This window comes from Lolium rigidum, chromosome 3, assembly GCF_022539505.1.
Source record: "Lolium rigidum isolate FL_2022 chromosome 3, APGP_CSIRO_Lrig_0.1, whole genome shotgun sequence".
NCBI classification, from domain to species: Eukaryota; Viridiplantae; Streptophyta; class Magnoliopsida; order Poales; family Poaceae; genus Lolium; species Lolium rigidum.
The window spans coordinates 108,408,247-108,430,375 of NC_061510.1; the positions used below are offsets into that span (position 1 = coordinate 108,408,247).

Sequence of the window (22,129 nt, forward strand, 5' to 3'; positions counted from 1 at the left end):
AGTCCATAAAGATGAATCCAAGATGAATTATTTGAGATGAGTCCATATTGAAGATTACGCCATATAGAGCATATATTGAAGATGAATCCGCCGATATCATAGAGGATGAATCCATTGAACCGAAGAATCCAGTAATAACCATAGAAGATGAATCCGTTGATATTTATAGAGGATGAATCCATTGACCCGGAGAAAATAGTTCCAGTAATAACCATAGAAGATGAATCCATTGATATTATAGAGGATGAATCCATTGATCCGAAGAAAATAAATCCAGTAATAATCATAGATGATAAATCCACTGACCCGGAAATACATCGGGTAGTATTATATTAGGGGAAACCAATGATAACTTAATAGGATGAATCCGAAGAAAACAAATCCAGTAAGCCGAAGAAGATAAACCCATTGAACCGAAGAAGATGAATCCACTAAGCCGAAATAAACCAGGGAAAATATATCCAAAGCCAAAGAAGATATATCCACTGAGCCGAAGAAAATAAATCCACTGAGCCGGGGAAGATATGTCCACTGAGCGAAGAAGATAAATTCATTTGTAGTATCCGAGGAATCTGGTGTACTTATGGTAAGAATGTAATGGCGCAGCCCCAAGTGTCGGGTGTATTTGCTGTAATATTTTAATGGTACAGCCCCCGAGTATTCGGGTGTGGTGAAAGTAAATAACAATTGCCTCTTGGAAGAGTGATACTTAGCTTTATCTGGCGCGACGGTGTCGTTGTGGAAGAAGGTCGTGTGCCAGACGCAGTCGATATGGCGGACATAGTGGATCGGCGAGTCCGTGGCGGGTGAACCCCGAGCGTGGCGAGGTGCACGATGTCGAGTTCACGACAGGCGAGCCCCCGAATATGGCGATAGCGCAATGATAAATAGGATCGTCAAAGCCAAGTAGTCGAAATTTGTTCTAATCTGCAATGATATTACGGCGCAAAAAATCTACGAACAAATAATAGTACGAGCCAAAAAATATTTAACGAAATAAATTTTGTGTAATTAAAAGTATAGCACCTAATAACTTTTGGGTCAAAAGATCGTTTGCTGATGAATTTCCGCTCCGGAACCAATGTGGTTGCTCTTCTATTTTTGTCGGATAGCTTGATGCAATAGATTAGTAAAAACGAACAGCTCTTACCATTAAATAGTGCCCTAGCGAAAAGAAACAAAAGACCCATATAGCCGTAGTTTCATGTATGTACGTAAAGTAGTACTTAGCTTTGCTTTTCGTAGAAATCAATCGAATCTTTGGTTCCCGTAACTTCATTGATCCGTGATCCGGCAACGCGCGTATCAATGATGAAACAAGAAGTCCTTTTTCTTTTGGTAATCTAATCCGACGAGTTGGATTGACGCCCTTCTTTGGACGTGTTCTGCAGATGCTCTTCAGGGGAGTTGTTATAGACTCCGATTCTTCGATCCGCGTTTGTTGTACGCGAAAAAATCCGGCCAGCTGCCAGACGAAGTAGACGATCTGGACGTTGTTGATGATGATGAGTCTCGTCCGGATAACGAAATCCATCCGTCGCGATTCCCACAGACGGCGCCAATTGACGAGGGATCACCTCGGCAATGCCTACGTATTGTAGACTTGGGTTTCGGGAGAGAGCGACGATGGAGATTCCGGGAGCGAGATTAGGCACACGACGTACCCAGCTTCGGGTCCCCTCGGTGGAGGATCCCTACGTGCTGCTAGCAATCCAGTATAAGGCCATAAGTATGTTTACAGGGTGCCGCCGTAGCGGAGCTATGTTGTCTATATTCTGTCTATATGTTGTCCTCCTTATTTCGGGTGCCCTGGCTAGCTTTATATATGCAACCAGCCTAGGGTTTTACAAGAGTCCTAGTCGACTACTTCTTCGGGTTGCCTTGTTGGGCCTTCTCCATATTACTCCTTCTTCATATTGGGCCGAGCCTGGTATACTAATAATGGGTACCCGAAGGGTATGCCCATGTCAATGAGGTAGTGGACAAATTTATTGTGATTGTAAGCAAATAGAATTGCTTGACTTGTTCAATTAAGTTCAACTTCAAACTTGTAGAAATTTTGTAAAAAAACATAAATTCTTCCTTTGAAGGGTGGTTTTTATTTTTTACGCTAGATGAGTAGTTTGGATTAAGGTTTTTTAGTTTATTACTCGAAACTAAATCAAAGATCTTCATGATACCTCCTTCTAAGAGTGAATCAAATAAATTATATATAAAATAAAGTTGGGTTATAAGAATAATACTTTCTTGGGTCCTTTCCGCTCTAATCAAATAAAAGGGGGTAATCACCAACTAAGCTCCTACTTTATCATGTTTACAATCCGGTCCCTCGCATTACTGTAGTGATGAACCTAATCCTGAATATGAATCATAAAAGAAAACACATGCTAAACATATCACGGGTGTACTAGTTACAATACCTATCAGCCAAAGAGGAATTCTTGTAGTATCAGCCATTTTCCCTACTTTCCTCCATATTTTATCAAGTGATCATGCTGGAGACAAAAACAATTATGGATAGTTATATGGAGGGGTGTCATTCCAAATGGGATCAGAGAATTCGTATTACTCTTTATATTTCTTTCTCTCAATTGGGGAACGAGTTCAACTAAAGGAAGTAGCTTACGGGCTTAAGGCTGTTCGGGACTATGGGGCGAGAAGAAACTTTTCCCGCATTCTTGTTGATGCAGATGATGGATCCAGCCATAGGTGCATCTACATGGGCTTCGGGTAACCAAATATGAACTGATCTTTACCGATCTTTCTCTTTAACTAACTAAGTATTATCAAAAATATGTGTCTAGTTATTTGAGTTAATGAGAAGTAGGCATCTCATTGAGTTATTATTTTATTAACCACATAAAGTATCATGCATGGATCCCCGAAATCCCTAAGAAATGCATCTTAAAGAATGTCAGGTTAACACCGAAAAAGTGATCCAAATATTCATTCAGATCGGATCGATATGAGGACCCAATTCTGTTGCATTGCTAGAATCCATGTTCCATATTTGAAGCGGGTTGACCTCTCTCCTTCTCTCATGGTACAATCCTCTTCATGCCAAGTCTCCTTTCTCCTCGGTAACTAATAGAATAGTACTACTAACTTATATTAATACTAATATATAGATAATCAAAATTGAAAAAACTGTCTTTTTTGTATACTTTCAGCGGCTGTTTTTCTAGCATTTCATATTGGCTATCTTGCATTTCTAATAAGTTGTTTAACCGTCGGCATGTTGTATGTGTATAAAAAAATGGGAGCTTGTGAATCACCTGGGCTACGGATTTGTCGGTTAGTTAATTCTCTAAATAAGGTCATTTTGAAAAAAAAAAAAGACACACGGCGGTTGGTTATTAAAGGAATTGCTTGTTGGCTTTCGGAGAAATACTCATTTGGCCGAATACTTCCAAACACGTCAGAAAGGTAAACACTACCTAACAAATAACCAATCCGCAATGAATGGGAAGGTATAGTAATGCTATGAATAACCCAATATCTAATACTGGTAATAATACCAACAAAGGAATGTTCTCAGTGCTCATGGAAGGATGTGAGCATCTTATGTGCTTTGATATGGGAAATTAAGAGAAAGAGTCAAATCCCGCACTAACAACAATAAGCTCACTTATTTGGCTAAACCATCCAAACAAGAAAAATAAATACGACACCGACATTACCAATGGTAGTCAAGTTCATTGGAATAGGTTCTTTGAGCCCAAGGATAAAGCTATATGAACAACCATTTGATCCCCATCAAAGCCTGCATTGAAACACTTACATGCTTATGGGTTTAAAGGTGATCTCCTTTTACGAGCGATACCTTTGTCTTTGGTGCTTGATTGTCCACACTATCCTTCATGACTGATAGTTGTCTCTATGTAGTAGTCAGCTTTTGTTAAGCTTCGCCGCCATAAGTGACTAGTCACTTCACGAATGCCTATTTCTTGTACTAATTAATTTTATGGACTAATATTTTTGATGCATCCTTCCTTGTCATCCTTGGCAAATGACTCCGATGGGCAGAAAAAAGGAAAACGTTAAGAGACCCTCCTGGTGCAACCCTATACACTCTAAAATTCTTTTCCAAACCTGCTCTGCTCCCAGTTAAGGAAGAAGAATTCCACGCTCTTCCTAAAAGTAAGGGAGGATTAGAAATGTCATATTGATTGTTGCCTTCCCTAGACCGCCGGGAAAAGCATGAAAAAAAGCTTGAAGAACCTCACCCTAAACTTATTTCGGAATAGGTTTGAGAGCTTCCATTTCAATATGTCTTTCCAAAAATCTTTGGTATGCCTTTTCCCGGTCAAAAGGTTTGTTTGGGAAGGTTTGCATGTGCATGGTGTTTCTTGAACCTTACCGCTTTCTACAATTTCCATATGTACTCGATGTTTCCCTTGGCACTACCGAGTATGGTATAGTGTCGGAACCGCTGACTCTTCATAAACTATGTCCATGAAGTATATTGTATATGGTCAGCAATTCCGAGTGAAATCTGTCGGTTGCCTCCAAGCAGAGACTTAGTAGATTTTTGTCCAACTCAAATCTTGAGGATTCTGCTTGAAACCTCCAATTTCATTCTAATCGGTATCTACGAGCATGCACATTTCTAAGATGGTAACTACTCCATCCATTCCAAATTAAATGATTTAACTTTATCTAGATATGCATGCATATGAACACGACATATGGATCTAGACGCGTTTTAGTGTCTAGATACATGTGTATCTAGATAAACACATAGTCAATTAATCTGAGATAGAGAGCATAGTTGTTATTCAGACCGAAACCTTTGATCGTTTTTTTTTCCTTTATCTCTAGGTACTCTCTCCATTTTGGCATGGGGTGTTTTAGGCAGCCGTAGTAAACAAATGATAGAAGTTCCAACTTTCATCTTACACTTTGATTATTGCCTATTCTACTCCCTAGTCGATAATAGTGATCTTTCAAAACCCTTCGAAACGGCTCTCAAAAGCATATGCTCCTCCATGAAAGAGTAAAAGATGGGGGTCTTTTTAGACATATCAATGTCCATGCACTATGTATACATGTAAAATATCATTGACAAAGGATAGCTTGTGTTGCTTTTTTTTAGGTATAAACAAAATTGATTTTTTTTTTCTTTTATGAGAAAAACAAATTTGATGCTTTGAAAATAATGTTTATTCATTAATCTTTTCAAGCACATGCACAATTCAAACATATATGCTTTTTCAAAATGCGACTTTTTGGAAATTTAAAGCATTTAAAATGACTTGAGTTTTTTAACACATAACTTGATTTTAGTATTCAGATGGCTCTGTTGTATGTTCACAGGAAGGAAAGGAAACAAGCTAATCTTAAGACCTACTAATCGGCCAGTGGATAATACTCGGACATTTTAAGGACGGGAGGACGACCGGACGAACACCTCACACGCGTTACAACACGCAACTTGCAAGTTCAACATGAGGCAGCTTTGGAGGCCCCGTGCAGCCACGGGAGCCACGCATCGACCACCGAAAATTATCCAAAACCAGCGGCAAAGCAAGCACGCAGCCGCGCGACCATGAACAAGTGCTGCTGCACGCATGCACCCAAGGTAGCAATGGCGACGCCGCTCTCCAGCCCCTTCTCCGTCACCACCCTCCGAGCCCCGCTCTGGCACGGCCGCCTCCACGCCCAGACGCCCCTGCTCACTGCTTCTCCTCTCCGCGCGTCCTCCGGCGATGACGCCACCACGGAGCCGTCGGCACCGACGGCCACCACCACGACAACCCCTACCGACGACGACTTCGAGCAGCGCGTGCTGCGCATGAAGTCCCGCGTCGGGCCCAAGAAGCGGGGCAGCGCCGGAGCGCGCAAGAGGAAGGCCGCCGCCGAGTCCCAGGCCGTGACGCTCCCGCCGGTGCCGCTGCGGGAGCCCCGGTCCGCCCTCGGCCTGCCCGTCGAGTTCGGCTTCACCGCTTACAGCGAGCGGCTCAACGGCCTGCTCGCCACCGTCGGCCTCACCGCGCTGCTGCTGGTGGAGCTCGGCTCCGGCAAGTCCCTGGTGAAGTACCACCAGGCGCCCACGCTGTTCCTGCAGGTGTACACGATCGTCGCGGCCGGCGCCGTGTTCGTCAAGTACGAGAAGGAGCGGATCAGCGTCTGGCCGGCTCCGGCGCCGCCCAAGGCCCCGGCGACCAGCGGTGAATGACTGAGCTCTTTTTTGTAATTTACATCGTGAGTTAAGTTGTGTATGTAAACTGTATCACGAGCTGTGTTGTAAAAACTGATAGTCATGCGAGAAAATACCAACATTTTTTTACAGTCTGCTGATCTATACCCAATTGCCCTTTTTTTCCGTGTGGAACTAGTCATGAGAAGAAATTTTCTCAAGGCTTAGGTAACTGGGACATTGCTTCCGAAATGTGTACTTGCTTGGACAACGCATCTAAGATCGTCTTAACCATGCAAGACAATAGCAAACATTTGGTCTAAACTCGATCTCCCACTTGTTATCTTTTTCCCCCTCGAGGCTGTCGTCCTTGAGATAATTCGACAACGTTTCAAAGATCGGAGCCCATGTGTTCTTTCTTGGGTCGTCTTAAACTGCAGAATTTCCATGGATTTTGCTGGTGGAGACTTGTCAATTGCCGTTGGTCCTCATCCGTGGTCCATGATGCCATCTATCCACGGCTCAACACCATCCACAGGATCGAGAAAAGATTTCCATCAACTAGTCCACTCAAAGGAAACTAATTAAGCAGGCGACCAAACAATGCTCAATGCTCGCTCGTCAAGTCGACAGCAACGCAACCAATTATTTCGAGACGACTTGACTCACGCACAGGATGTACAAACATCATGCCGCCCATCTCAGTGCTGCTTACCTTTTCCACCACGACATGATGGGATTCATAGAAAAAGGCAGTGCCAAGCCAGAACTGAAGAGATTTATTCGATGCAATTCGCCCGGTGGTGTTGTGTGGCGTGACACTCACACCCATTAAATAGAGATAAAAGTCAGGTCCAAGACAGCAACATGTTCTAGTTATGCAGATCCACACCGGGCATCCGTATCCCACTATCCCAACTGCCTTTCTAGATCATACCAAACTATAGAGACAGCCACTTTAATACAAGTTGCCCTACCAATACCCTGCGAGACTGCAAGTAGCTTTAGCCCAGAGATAAAGACACTTCTCCTTGCCTAATTTAAGCAAAGCAAATGAAAATTCCTGAGGAAGGAGCAACGACAGGTCGTCCCCTTTACTATCCTCTGATTAAGCCAGAAACGTTGGTTTCGCCTCCATGTTGACAAGTTAGCTTCAGCTTATACCAAGCAGTATAATATGAGTAGCATTTCTGGAATGTTCGAGAAGCTTCGGCTGCATGTGGATGTTAAGCTGCAGTATATCTCCTGAGAAAAAACGCAACAAAGAAACCAATATAGGACGAGGGGCATGATCAGCAAGCACTTCTTCATCTGGTTAAGAGAAGCGGCGGCTGGATCAAAATGCTTGCCACTATGTATTGTATTAGTCTAGATTCACTTCATACCGGTGGCAGTTCCCGACGACTAGATCAGTCAGTACCTCCGCTTCTTCGATTTACTGTCACTAGAGTTGCTACCACCACGACAACCCTGAGGACCACGGTACTTGTAGCCGCCGTCTTCTTGCTCGCCCCTCGACCGGTGCTCCGGTCTGTTCCTGAAGCGGCCATCAGGCTCCCGTGGGCCGCCATCACCGTCAGCAAACTCCATGTCACCATCTCCGTGGTACGAGAGCATCTCTTCGTCATCGGAAGGGCTCTCTTCCATGGACCGGCGATACGCTCGCCTCTCCCCAAACTTCCTTCTTTCTGTATGTTCAGCCTCTGCATGTAGTTCAGCAAGCTGAGCAGGATGTAAAGGTGGCTCAAAGTTGTCACCTTCACTGCCACCTTGATGCATGCCACACCTCCTCATGTTCCTCTGCATACCTCTCTCATCATGTCCGACTCGGTCGAAAGGTGGTGAAACACGGCGTCGCATGTGACGTTGGTGGGGTAAATATGGTCTGTCAGTTTTGTTTAACGGTGGTGACCTGTGCATCGTTTCAGAGGATCGTCCCCGGTGGAAATGCCTAGGAGCACCCCTTCTTTGCCCAGGTGAATGGCTCCTGTCCCTATGAATAAATTCATGATCACCTAGTGCGTGATGTTGATGGGGATGGGGCACGAAAAACCTCTCTTCCATCATCTCATCTGGGATATCATCCATCTGCAGCCTAGGGTCATGCTCCATACCTCTCATGAGGAACCCAGGCATCTGATTAGGTGGCGAACGTAACCGCCTATGCGGATTTCGGTGCACATGCCCAAAGTCATTATCAAATGGCCGCCTTCTGCCAGTAATAGGTTCATCTGGAAAGTCAATTTCAGAATCGTCGTTCATTCTTGGACCCCGGAAGTTCCTTGGATGGCCATGATATCTACCACCACGACCACCATAACGGTGGTCCATCCTACGCTGATTGTTCATGTCGTATGCTTGTCTGCCACCATGGTACTCTCCCATCTTCTCTCGCTCAGATTTCATGAACCGCTCCCATCTTTCATTCCTGTAAAGAAAACAAAAAAGAATAGCCTTCTATAACACCAGTTCAGGATAACAGCAACAAATCTAAATCCAATATGCATGGCAAAAGGACAGTTACCCTTACTGCAGTATGACTGCAAAAAAAAACGAGTCATACCTATTCACATACGCATTTGCCACATCTCGCCAATGTGATTCATTAACCTGTCCATCTTTTTCATTCTGTACAGAAGATGTCATGCTAGAGTCAGGTTTGGATTTTTCATGTTCTGACCTTTCACCCACTGATTGCAACTTTGTACTTCCATCATGTGGTTGACTGGTTGAAGCTCCATCAAGATGTGAATCTTCTTCACCCAGAACTGAATCACTTGGCTGCAAATTAGAGGCTCTAGCAATATCTTCAGCTTCTGTCCCATGCTCACTCTTTACAGCACCAATTTTTCCATTGCCCTCACTACAGTTAGCAGCTTGCTTGCCATTAGGAGACTGGCTCCTTTCAGATTTTATCACTGGCATTCTACTCTTCTCGACAGTGTTATCAAATTTCTTGTGAGATGGCCCAGTAGAGTATATTTTAGGGGAACTTGAAGTTCCCAAAGATGGTGATCTTCTAAGATCTGCTGAAGACGTGGCAATATTAACATCTTGCATGGCAACATCAGTATTATTCATCAGTAAATTCTTTTCTGATGTCAACATTTGTTTGACTCTGTATTTCCCATAAACAGAAACCTCACTTTCATGCTCCTCACCAGAGTGCGTGGCAATGACATCTTTAGAATTAGCACCCTTGACATCATCAAGGCCCTGGATGCGAACCTTATTTGTCACAGATGAGCAGTCATGATGCATATCATGAACTTCCTTCTGTAGCGCTGCGCTTAAATTAGTCTCAGAGATTTGATTGTTAACCAGTGACTCAGCAAGAGGCTTATTGGTAGTAGGCAACTGTGAAACAGCATTGTCAACGTCATCTGAACAGTCCATTGAAGCACTCCCTTGAGACATACCATCCAATACAGGACGGAGCAGAGATTTGAAAACAAAAGAATCAGCTGTAGGGTTTGAGGAACTTCTGGATACATCACAAGCTTCTTTAGTATCACAAGGCTTGCGAGTCACATTTTCACGAGCATGAAGACTAGCTGTTGGTTTACAATCAGTTCTAGACTTGACAGGATTAGAGCCTGCAGGTTCTGAAGTATAAATGGTGGGCTGAGTAACTAATTCACATAATCGAACAGCAGGGCTGGCAACATTACCTTTCGAAAGGAATGATTTAGCAATGGATGACACAGACGGGCCACTTATTGTTGTAATCACAGGACTCAGGATGTTAGTTGTGACTTCTTCATGCTTGATAAATTTCCCAACATCAGAAACAGCAGGCATATTCTCAGTGCAAACGACATCAGATAACTTGTCCGTTTGTACAGGAACACTATCAGTCACTACCTCCAGTCCATTGCAGATATTATTTGGGAAATTCCCAGAGTTCAAATCAAAGCCAGCTTTATGACACACTTGGTATGTATTGCCAGTTTTTTCAAATTCAGCACAGTTGCTAGCCTGTCCAACACTTTGCTGGTCACAGAGAGGTGGCTTCTTTATGTTGTTCTGAATATGTTTCCGTGGAGGTTCTTCAGGCTCTTTCTTCACCAAGCTACTGGATAATATCTGCATATTTCCAGAAACTGTTGATGGCATGGCTGTGTCAGGGTTTGCATTACACGGAACAGGTTTCAGAATCCTCTCGACTGGTGATTTATCAGAGATAGGTGTAGCAACCTCCTCGCTGACAATTTTGGTCATTCCAACTGGTTCAGATGTAAATATAGCATCGCGAACATTCAGACCCTTGGGTGTGTGACCAGATAGAGAGAGGCTTAGTTCTGGATCAGGAGCAAGTCCTTTCCAGCTTATTCCAAGCTCCGGTCTAGTTGGTGGTTTAAGTTGCAAATCTAAGGTAACATCAGCTGCTCCACTATTGTTAGAACATTCATATTCATTGGACAGGTTCAGAGTACTGCCAATATTCATACTCAGTCGGCTGCTTGTTGTAGATAATGATGCCACTAGGGGAACCTGTGCCTTCTGATGCTGAAATGTTGTATGATGGAGTACATTATGACCTGTGTGCATTGTAGGCACGACTTCAAGTTGATCAACTGGGTGCAATGATACATTAAGATCCAAATTAGAGAGTTTTCCCAAGCTACTGTTAGAAGGAGATTCCATGGCACTTGTTGTTTGAACATCCTTGGAAGGTATTGCTGAAGGAAAGATAGAAAACCCCTGATCTACCTTCTCTTTCTTGACAGGGGAAATAGAGTTAATTTTGGCACTCTGACGAGACGCTAACTGTAAATCCAACGTCAGAAACTTCTGACTCTGCGATTTGGCAATGGGAGCAACACTCCCTCCACAAGAGGGGACCTCGCTTGAGACATTAAGTCCTTGCTTCTCGGTCGTGGATGAAGTAAATGATCTGTTGGGAATATCAGATTTCGATCTATTCAAGAAAGGCTCATTGCTACAGCCTGCCCCAGCAGCCGAGGCAGACATCCCCGTGGAATTAGACGAGGGCTTCATCAACAGCGGCATTGCAGAGGGAACTGATTTATCGGACAATAAAAACGGCCTTTTTTTAATAGGAACGTCAGCAACTGGCTCACCCAACCGCAGTCCAAGTTGATGAGTGCAAACCTGGTCACATAACAATGGACAATTTTATGAGGTAGAAAGAGACATCCAAGCGGCCAGAACTGACCTCACAACAAGGAAAAATTCAATTACCTCTTCATTCTTGGCTACCGACATCTTGCCGTGTCCCTGATAGCCAGCCAATAACCTGTTTACTCTGGTACAAACTGAAGTCAGTCTCTCCAAAAGAAGTTAGAAAACAATGGTAAAGGAAAGAAAACACAAGTAATGCATGTCAACCGGGAATAGACAAGCAGATGCTAAGGCAGATCACACTAAGCAACTGGTAACATACTAGTAGGAGAAGACTCCTCTATTAGAAACACCAAGAAGGAAGAAATTCGCTAGAAGCTGCTAGCATGCTAGGAGGAAATTACTTTGTTTAGTACTATTTGCAACACCGGGAGAAAGTTGGTTTACTACTACATCAAGACAGGACGAGTCTTGAGAACAGACCGTCGGTCTGGTGGCAAGGCGTGCGGGAGCGCACGCTGCCCACCCGGGTTCGAACCATGGGTTCGGCGGGTGCTCAGGAGTTTTCTTCTATAAAAATGCCAATGGGTGCTAATGCCTGGGTTGGTCTTGTTTAAGACAGGACGATTCTTCCATGAGAAGAGTCAGAGGCCTCAAACAAATCTAGCAAGCGTTAATGTTGATGATGATGGGATACTTACTGCTAACACCCCATTAGTACACAGTATCAACGAGACAGACGTAGCAATTCCTTTCTGAATAGTACTAAATCTCGATCCATTCAAGTCAGAACGAGCACATCAAGACCATAACCATAAGTACCCCAAAGGAAAAACTAGTAACTCGTAAAGCAACCCGGCTTGCTTCACACTGGATACTACGAACTGTCGGCAAAAGAAAAGGAAACAAAAAAGAAAGTAAAAGCGCAGTAGAATCCCAAGAAGAACTGAAGTCAGTTCTCTCCAAAGCAAGGCAGGAATCAGCAGTACAAGCAAACACGAGTAATGCGATGCCACCTGGGAATACTAGGAGAAAATTCCTTTATCTATTTATAACACCAAGAAGAAAAATCGCTTAGACACTGGTAGCATAGTAGTAGAAAATTACTTTGTCTATTTGCAACAACTAGAGAAAGTTGGTTTGTACTACTGCATCAATCAATGCATGACAGGACGAGTCTTCCATGAGAAGAGTGGGAGGCCTCAAACAAATCTAGCCAGTGTTAATGTTGATGATGATGGGGTACTTACTGCTAGCACCCCATTAGTACACAGTATCTAGCAGACAGAAGTAGCAATTCCTTTCTGAATACTAGTACTAAATCTCGATCCATTCAAGTCGGAAGGAGCACATCAAGACCATAACCATAAAAAACCCCAAGGAAAAACTAGTACTAACTCGTAAAGCAACCGGGCTTGCTTCACACTGAGGATACTACGAACTGTGGGCGAAAGAAAAAGAAGGAAACAAAAAAGAAAGTAAAAGCGCAGCAGAATCCTAAAGAAGAAGTGAAGTCAGTTCTCTCCAAAGCAAGCAAGGCAGGAATCAGCAGTACAAGCAAACACGAGTAATGCGATGCCACTGGGAATAGACAAGCAGATCGTACGGCAGATCGTAACAAGAAACTGGCAACATACTAGGGAGAAAATTCCTTTGTCTATCTATTCACAACACCAAGAAGGAAATTCGCCTTAGAAAGTGGTATCATAGTAGGAGAAAATTACTTTGTCTATTTGCAACAACGAGAGGAAGCTCACTTGTACTACTAGTACTGCATCAATTCAGGACGGGACGAGTCTTCCGTGAGAAGGGTCAGAGGCTAAAACCAAATCTAGCAAGTGTTGATGATGAACTGCACCACTACAGGCCGATAGATTCATTAAGGTCGCGATGAGCACATCAAGATCGTAAACATAAGTACTCCCAGCCTCCCAGGGAACAGTAGTAGATTAGTAAAAGCAACCGGCCTTGCTTCACAGTGGATACTACTACAAACTGTCGGCAGAAGTAAAGGAATGAGAAAAAAGGTAAAGCGCAGCGGAATCCCAGGAAGAACTCGCTCGCGACGCTACCGTGTTGCGCTAAAAAAGGAAGGGAAACCTCGGTAACGTGACGCATCCAGACGCGCTTTGCGGCTTGCGTGCGAGCGCATCGCCCAAATTATACCGCCAGGAACTCGCCGATCTCGTACATACAGCGAAGCAACCGGATATACGGCCAGGAACTCACCGATCTCGTACAGCGAAGCACCGAAATATACCGCAAGGAATTCACCGATCTCATCATGTATACAGCGAAGCACACAAGTAAACCACTAAGAATTCGCCAATCTGGCCAAAGAACAAGTACAACACTAGCCCCCAAAACAAGAGAGAATCAAAAGGAACCGCCAAATCCCACCCGGCGCAAGATCGATCCAGAGACTCAACACTCACAAACACATCTCGTGCAGCGGAAGCAGGAACATGAAAAACAACTTGCAGATTCATGAAAAACAAGTTTTACCTGATCACGCCTAGTCTCTCCGGACCCTAGGCGGGGTGGAAGAGCGAGCTCAGTGGTGTGGTGGTGGTGCTGGAGGGGTGGAGAAGAAGGCGGCGCCCAGGCAGGCAACTGGCAATCAGTGCTGTGCGCCTAGGCATTAAAAAGAGAGATGACAGCGTAAGCAGACGACGACGCCGCAGCCACTCCTCCCGAATCCTTCGCTTGCTCTCGCCTCGCTCCTCCTCACCAGTCCCTCTCCAACCAATCTCATCTGCCGAATCAGAGAGGGAGAGAGGAGAAGGAAGATGCGTTGGCTCTGGGCGCAGACCAGAACGCAACCTACGCCGCCCGATAATAATTTTCTTTCCGCCTTTGGATGCCTACGCCGTATATATCTGGCCTGGAGCGGCGTGGTGCGCGCACTTCCAGGGCTAGCCAGTCCACGCTCTCGCGCAGGACTGACCTATCGCGTGGTCCCGGCGAGGAAAGCCGTTCGATCGGGACCGTGCGTTCGGCTGGGCTGGACCGGAAGGTTCGTTTGGTTCGCGTCAAGCGCGAGCCTACGAAAGAAAGAGGCCACGCTGGCAAGCGCATCCGCAAGCCAAAGAAGGAGGCCGCAGCGCGTCGACCATGAACTGCTCATTTATCGCCGAGATCTCCGGGTCCTCCTCAATGACGTCATTGCGTAGTCGAACTCGAACATGGGAGGTGAATGAGAAGGCGGAGGTGGAGGCGGTGGCGGAGGAGCCTGATCGTCGTCGCCGGTGCGGCTCATCATTGCGTATATGGTAGGTAGGCAGCGAGGCATGGTGTCGTGGAAGCGGAGGCGGGGCGATGGATTGTCGGCGGCTTTCGTGGCGATGGCGAGCGGAGGTGACCTTTTTATAGCTGGTGGCGACGCAGGAAGAGGTAGGGAAAAAGCGCGGGAAAAGATTGAGAAGGCGCGCGAACATGCGCGGGAATGTGAACGGCGACGACACGTGGAGGACATCGGCGCTTGCACCACCCTGGAAACCGTCGTCGCCACGCTACATGCCTTTGCCTCATTGACGAATCGGGCCCGCCACTGGGCGCAGACCAAAACGCAACCTAGGCCGTCCGATAATAATTTTCTTTCCGTCTTTGGATGCATTTTTACAACCTACTCCGTATATATCTTGGCCTGGAGTGGGGTGGGGAGCGGCGTGGTGCCTGCCTTGCGCGCACTTCCAGGCCTAGTGCACGCCTCGCTCAGACTGGCACTGACCTATCGCGTGGTCCCCGCGAGGTGAGCCGTTCGATCCGGACCGTCCGTTCGGCCGCGTCGGCGCTGGGCCGGCTGGTTTCTTTGGGAGTAAATTTATTGTGGAGCGGAGCCGCAATTCCGTGGGTGGGTACGGGGCGATGAATGCGCGGAGAGCGGTTGCGGCACGCCGTCAGGTTAGGGCAACGCCGTCGCACCCGTATGGTACTGTACCTATCGTGTCGTCATGGCTACGGTGCGCACGGGCCCGAACCCGACGTGACCACCCGTCAGTCAGCTAGTGCTAGGTCTGTCTACTACCCCACCTACGGGCTACGAGCGTCCATACTGGCCGGAGAGCAGGCCTACGCACAATCTTTTGGCTCGTCCATGTCGACGCTGGGCCCTGCATATGCTGCGCTTCTTTGCTGCACCGCAAGGAGTTGCTTCCTCCAAACATAAACAGCATCTTCAATCGCTTAAACAAAGTAACCTGTGCGTAGGAGCATCCCCACTCGTTGGCGCTCCCCACACCCAAATCCGGACGAAACAACCGTCGGATTAGATGAAAATAAGTCGTGGGGAGTACCGTATTTCCAGTCGTCCACCCGGAGTTCGGCGGATAGAGTTTAAATTCAAACAAATCGCCGTCCCGCGCTACAAGTACGGCCAGTTGATCGGCAAAAGGAGCAAAAGGATCGGCCACGGATCGGCGATCGGAGGGAAATTACACGGAGACGAGCTCGTCGGCGGTCCCGGCCGGCACGGCGGTGTCCGACGGACCGCTTCCTCACACGCCGTGGCCGAGCGGCCGCGGCGGCCGACGATGAAGCAGCAGCGGTGGACGTCGGCGGCCGCGGCCGACGAGGTAGATGGTGAGGCAGACGAGGTAGGAGCCGGCGGAGATGACGAAGGACTGGCCGGAGTGGCTCGGAGGATGTCGCTGCGGTGGCCCTGGTGGCTCGGAGGATGTCGTTGTTTCGTCCGGATTTGGGCGTGGGGAGCGCCAACGAGTGGGGATGCTCTAATCTATTGTGAGTTTTCGTGTAGGAGAACGACTGATTGGCCCCGATTATGCCGTTCGTGGACACGGTCTTCCAAGCTTCGGCGAGGCACTCATCTTCCTTCGACGTCCATTTGATACGCGGTTCGGCAGGCGGCGAGTCCTTCTTCCTCTTCTTCTTCCCCTTCGACAGGTTGGCGGCGGCTTGTGTTGGCTCTTCTTCTTCCTCGTCTTCTTCTTCGACGGCTTGGCTTCCGTCGGCAACATCCTCCCGATGCTCGTTGCGCGCCGCCACGGCCGGCCGTCGCCCTCTGCTCCTCTTGCGTGAAGAACCCCGGGCACGCAGCGGCGGCGGCCATGAAAATCCCGGGCTCGCAGCCGGCGGCGGCGGAGCCGGAGGTGATCATCTCGTGGATCTCCTCTTCGTTCGGCGCCGCCATCGCACCGAACGCGAGCGGCCCTCGTCGCATGGCCGGCGAGGTGTCCTCGAACTGGCCGCCGCCGCCGACATCAAGCTCGGGCGGCGACGGCGTGGTCCTGGACGGTTGGACGTAGGCGCCCTCTTGGAACACGGCAGTCGGCGACGACAAGTACAGCGAAGGGGAGAAGGACGACGGGGAACTGGTTGTACCTTGCGTCGGCCATTGGCCGGGGAACATGCTGCCGCCGCTCATGGCCATGCTGATCATCCTCGCTTGTTCGTCCTGGGCCGCCGCCGCCCTCTTGGCGGCGGCTTTTTTCACCCTCTCCGCCCTGCCGCTTGTTTCCACCTCGCGCCGTTTCTCGTCCGCCGCCCACTCGGCGTTCGACATGCCCGGCGGCTTCGTCTTCTTCGCCCGCATCTTCCTCGCCGGCGCCTTCGGCGGCATTTTGGTGGACGAGAAGACGAGGAGGAGAGTGGTGGTGGACGAGAAGACGCCGCCGGGAACTGGAGCTGGAAGACGAGGAGATTGGGGAATTTCGGCGGGAGAGAATGGGGATATGCAAGCAAATTGGAGGGAATGGGGATATGCAAGCAAATTGGAGGGAAAATCGACAGGATTTGGTTTTCCAGTCGCCGACTACGCGGGTCCACATGACGTTTCGCGCCAAAATCTTTCGTCCGGAGTCCCGAGCGCGCCCGGGGGCGGGGATGGCGTGGGCTCGCCGGATGGATGAAGGGCCAAATCCGGACGAAAACGAGGAACCGGGGACGCGACTGGGCCGAATTTCGCCGTCCGGATGGAAAAAACGTCGCTTGGGGGCCTCGTCGGGGGGACGAGTGGAGATGCTCTAAAGAAGTGAATGGGATAGGGAGGTGAAAATAGGAAAAACAAAACAGAGAGCTGTGGAGTAATTGCGAACCTTCGCCGAAAAAAGTGTTCGGGATAGCGAGGATTTTCTCTTAAGTAGTCGTTCCAGAGGAGAACAAATCCGGCATCTCTTGCTCGGTCAATTGTCTCATTCACATGCTTGGAACCACCATGGCATCGAGCGTTCCTCTTCTCTTCCTCCTCACGCTCTCCAAATGCTGCAAGAATGAGTTCGTCGTCAGATGAAGACGACGACGAATTCATGAGCATATCCAACGAGGAAAATTCTACATTCATCATTTTGTTGTGTGATAGAGGAAGGGAATTCAAGAGAGAGATGAGAGAAGACACAGCGAGGAGAGTTAGATGAGAGGTGGAGGGGTGGTATATATGGACCTGGGAATATAGCCGTTTGAAATATTAGTAAACTATAGGAGAGAGAATTTAGACGTAGACGTTCCACTGAAAAGCTGAGATCATCTAAAAAGGAATCTTTATAGATGGTCATCTATATGGAGATATAGAGGAATCACTAGAGATGCCCAAAATGATCTAATCGACGCGAGGACGTGACTAGAAATGCTCTAAGTACGACAAACGGGTCCGGTCGGCCGAATGGAATAAATGGAATGCAGTTAGTGCTGTCGTATCTAGAGCATCTCATCCCAGCGACCCAACGTAAATAGATATAAAGTGACCATTTGTGTACGGGTGAATAAAATATGGGTTTGCACTCCAGAGTAGCGCCTCGATGCAAACTGATCAGCCTGTTGGTGGTGCACAAACACGATCCAAATTTGAGGTCGAAATGTGTCTGCGCGAACGCTGCGTCGAGTTCACGCGCATCCTCCCGTGCGTCCTACATGGTCTGCCCGCCAGTGACACAGAAACCACTTCCACTCCCACCACTCCCAAAAATCTTATTCCAGCAGAGGCAAAATTCTACCCACCCATAGAAGCCCTCGCCGCTGTTGCCGCATTGGAAGCCGAGGAACCAACCGCAGTCACCACCCATGCCGTTGATAAGACCGCCCCCATGGCAGGCTCAAAGCGCAATGCCTTCGCCAACTGCGAGAATAAGGTGAAGGTGCGGAGGAAGCTACTGAAGTCGGAGGAGAAGTACGCCCAGGCCACCAAGCGACTGGACTGGCTCTCTATCTCGCCCTCACGTGTCCTCAGGGATGAGGAGGACGAAGAGTAAGAAGACGACGAGCAAGACATGGAGGACGAGGCGCCGCCCGCCACTGCCGCCGCGCGTGCCACCGCAGGCCGTGTGGGACGTCCAAATGGTGTCGCCTCCTCCACACTACGCGCCTGACAAGATATTAACTTGTCAATGCCTACGGGTTGTAGACTAGGGTTTAGTTGGAAGTAGATGGCAAGTAGATCTCGAAGGTTTCAGCCGAAAAGTACTCGACGATATGAAAACTAGGGTTTGTGAGACAATGATTCGATGCTTTCTTTGTCCCTCGACTCCCCCTTATATAGGAGGTGGAGCCGAGGGATTCGTAATGTACAAGTTACAGAGTCCGGGAGGGTTTCCAACTCATCCCGCAAGATTACAAATATTATCTTCTAATACAACTCTAGCTTTCCTTAATAACAATTTGGGCTTCCGATTCTTCTTATTCTTCGAGTCGTGGGCCTTCAGTAAACCCTGGGTACTATCTTCGGCAGGCCCATTGAGGATGCCTATGTCGGTAGCCCCCGAGATTTTGCTTGAATCGTAGAGTCAGGGAAAATCTTGATACGCGTACAGCACGCGTCCGTTGGGAACCCCAAGAGGAAGGTGTGATGCGTACAGCGGCAAGTTTTCTCTCAGTATGAAACCAAGGTTTATCGAACCAGTAGGAGCCAAGAAGCACGTTGAAGGTTGATGGCGGCGAGATGTAGTGCGGCGCAACACCGAGGATTCCGGCGCCAACGTGGAACCTGCACAACACAACCAAAGTACTTTGCCCCAACGAAACAGTGAGGTTGTCAATCTCACCGGCTTGCTGTAACAAAGGATTAGATGTATAGTGTGGATGATGATTGTTTGTAGAGAACAGTAGAACAATTGCAGTAGTTTGTATTTCAGATGTAAAGAATAGGACCGGGGTCCACAGTTCACTAGAGGTGTCTCTCCCATAAGATAAATAGCATGTTGGGTGAACAAATTACAGTTGGGCAATTAACAAATAGAGAGGGCATGACCATGCACATACATGATATGATGAGTATTGTGAGATTTAATTGGGCATTACGACAAAGTACATAGACCGCTATCCAAGCATGCATCTATGCCTAAAAAGTCCACCTTCGAGTTATCATCCGAACCCCTTCCAGTATTAAGTTGCTAACAACAGACAATTGCATTAAGTATGGTGCGTAATGTAATCAATAACTACATCCTCGGACATAGCATCAATGTTTTATCCCTAGTGGCAACAGACATCCATAATCTTAGAGGTTTCTCTCACTCCCCGCATTCACGGAGACATGAACCCACTATCGAGCATAAATACTCCCTCTTGGAGTTACTAGCAAAAACTTGGCCATAGCCCCTACTAATAACGGAGAGCATGCAAGATCATAAACAACACATAGATATAAATTGATAATCAACATAACATAGTATTCTCTATTCATCGGATCCCAACAAACACAACATATAGCATTACAGATAGATGATCTTGATCATGTTCGGCAGCTCACAAGATCCGACAATGAAGCATAATGAGGAGAAGACAACCATCTAGCTACTTGCTATGGACCCATAGTCCGGGGTAGACTACTCACTCATCACTCCGGAGGCGACCATGGCGGTGTAGAGTCCTCCGGGAGATGAATCCCCTCTCCGGCAGGGTGCCGGAGGCGATCTCCGAATCCCCGAGATGGGATTGGCGGCGGCGGCGTCTCCGGAAGGTTTTCCGTATCGTGGCTCTCGGTACCGGGGGTTTCGCGACGAAGGCTATTTGTAGGCGGAAGGGCAGGTCAAGGGGCGTCACGAGGGGCCCACACCATAGGGTGGCGCGGCCAGGGCTTGGGCCGCGCCGCCCTATCATCTGGCCGCCTCGTGGTCCCACTTCGTTAGCTCTCCGGTCTTCTGAAAGCTTCGTGTGAAAATAGGCCCCTGGGCGTTGATTTCGTCCAATTCTGAGAATATTTCCTTACTAGGATTTCTGAAACCAAAAACAGCAGAAAACAACAACTGGCTCTTCGGCATCTCTTTAATAGGTTAGTGCCGGAAAATACATAAATATGACATAAAGTATGCATAAAACGTGTAGATATCATCAATAATGTGGCATGGAACATAAGAAATTATCGTTACGTCGGAGACGTATCAGCATCCCCAAGCTTAGTTTCTGCTCGTCCCGAGCAGGTAAACGATAACAAAGATAATTTCTGGAGTGACATGCCATCATAACCTTGATCATACAATTGTAAGCATATGTAATGAATGCAGCGATCAAAACAATGTAAATGACATGAGTAAACAAATGAATCATATAGCAAAGACTTTTCATGAATAGTACTTCAAGACAAGCATCAATAAATCTTGCATAAGAGTTAACTCATAAAGCAATAATTCAAAGTAGAGGTATTGAAGCAACACAAAGGAAGATGAAGTTTCAGCGGTTGCTTTCAACTTATAACATGTATATCTCATGGATATTGTCAATGTAAAGTAATATAACAAGTGCAATATGCAAGTATGTAGGAATCAATGCACAGTTCACACAAGTGTTTGCTTCTTGAGATGGAGAGAAATAGGTGAACTGACTCAACAATAAAAGTAAAAGAAAGGTCCTTCAAAGAGGAAAGCATCGATTGCTATATTTGTGCTAGAGCTTTGATTTTGAAAACATATAGAGATCATAAAAGTAAAATTTTGAGAGGTGTTTGTTGTTGTCAACGAATGGTAGTGGGCACTCTAACCCCCTTGCCAGACAAACCTTCAAAGAGCGGCTCCCATTTTATTTTTATTTTTGTGTGGCACTCTTTCCAGCCTTTCTTTCACAAACCATGGCTAACCGAATCCTTCGGGTGCCTGCCAACAATCTCATACCATGAAGGAGTGCCTTTTTATTTTAGTTTTATTATGATGACACTCCTCTCCACCTTTGCTTTCTCAAGCCATGGCTAACCGAATCCTTCGGGTGCCGTCCAACAATCACATGCCATGGAGGAGTGTCTATTTTTATTAATTAATTTGGGAGTGGGAATCCCATTGCCAGCTCTTTTTGCAAAATTATTGTATAAGCGGATGAAGCCACTAGTCCATTGGTGAAAGTTGCCCAACAAGATTGAAAGATAAACACCACATACTTCCTCATGAGCTATAAAACATTGACACAAATCAGAGGTGATAAATTTTTGAATTGTTTAAAGGTAGCACTCAAGCAATTTACTTTGTAATGGCGGAGAAATACCATGTAGTAGGTAGGTATGGTGGACACAAATGGCATAGTGGTTGGCTCAAGTATTTTGGATGCATGAGAAGTATTCCCTCTCAATACAAGGTTTAGGCTAGCAAGGCTATTTGAAACAAACACAAGGATGAAGTGGTGCAGCAAAACTCACATAAAAGACATATTGTAAACATTATAAGACTCTACACCGTCTTCCTTGTTGTTCAAACTCAATACTAGAAATTATCTAGACCTTAGAGAGACAAAATATGCAAACCAAATTTTAGCATGCTCTATGTATTTCTTCATTAATAGGTGCAAAGTATATGATGCAAGAGCTTAATCATGAGCACAACAATTGCCAAGTATCACATTATCCAAGACATTATAGCAAATTACTACATGTATCATTTTCCAATTCCAACCATATAACAATTTAACGAAGAAGAAACTTTCGCCATGAATATTATGAGTAAAGCCTAAGGACATACTTGTCCATATGCAACA

The 22,129-nt window shown here is 46.7% G+C and overlaps 2 protein-coding genes across 5 annotated transcripts; one reads left to right on the forward strand and one right to left on the reverse strand.

The window, feature by feature from the left end:
- The first annotated feature begins 5,425 nt into the window (after positions 1 to 5,425).
- Positions 5,426 to 6,304, forward strand: LOC124697963. The gene has a single exon (XM_047230492.1). The coding sequence runs from the start codon at positions 5,549 to 5,551 to the stop codon at positions 6,176 to 6,178; it is 630 nt and encodes a 209-aa protein (XP_047086448.1). The 5' UTR covers positions 5,426 to 5,548; the 3' UTR covers positions 6,179 to 6,304.
- A 580-nt stretch (positions 6,305 to 6,884) lies between these two features.
- Positions 6,885 to 14,048, reverse strand: LOC124702135. 4 transcript variants are annotated; one of them, XM_047234243.1, is made up of 4 exons: positions 13,730 to 14,048; positions 11,345 to 11,408; positions 8,703 to 11,254; positions 6,885 to 8,567 (listed from the first exon to the last, which is right to left on the reverse strand). In XM_047234243.1, the coding sequence occupies exons 2-4, from the start codon at positions 11,366 to 11,368 to the stop codon at positions 7,553 to 7,555; spliced, it is 3,591 nt and encodes a 1,196-aa protein (XP_047090199.1). In that variant the 5' UTR covers positions 11,369 to 11,408; positions 13,730 to 14,048; the 3' UTR covers positions 6,885 to 7,552. The 4 variants fall into 4 exon arrangements, with proteins under 4 accessions (XP_047090199.1, XP_047090200.1, XP_047090202.1 ...); XM_047234244.1 differs by having other exon boundaries at positions 11,345 to 11,399; positions 13,730 to 13,810; XM_047234246.1 differs by lacking the exon at positions 13,730 to 14,048 and having other exon boundaries at positions 8,703 to 9,735; positions 9,811 to 11,254; positions 11,345 to 11,528.
- Positions 14,049 to 22,129: the final 8,081 nt, after the last annotated feature.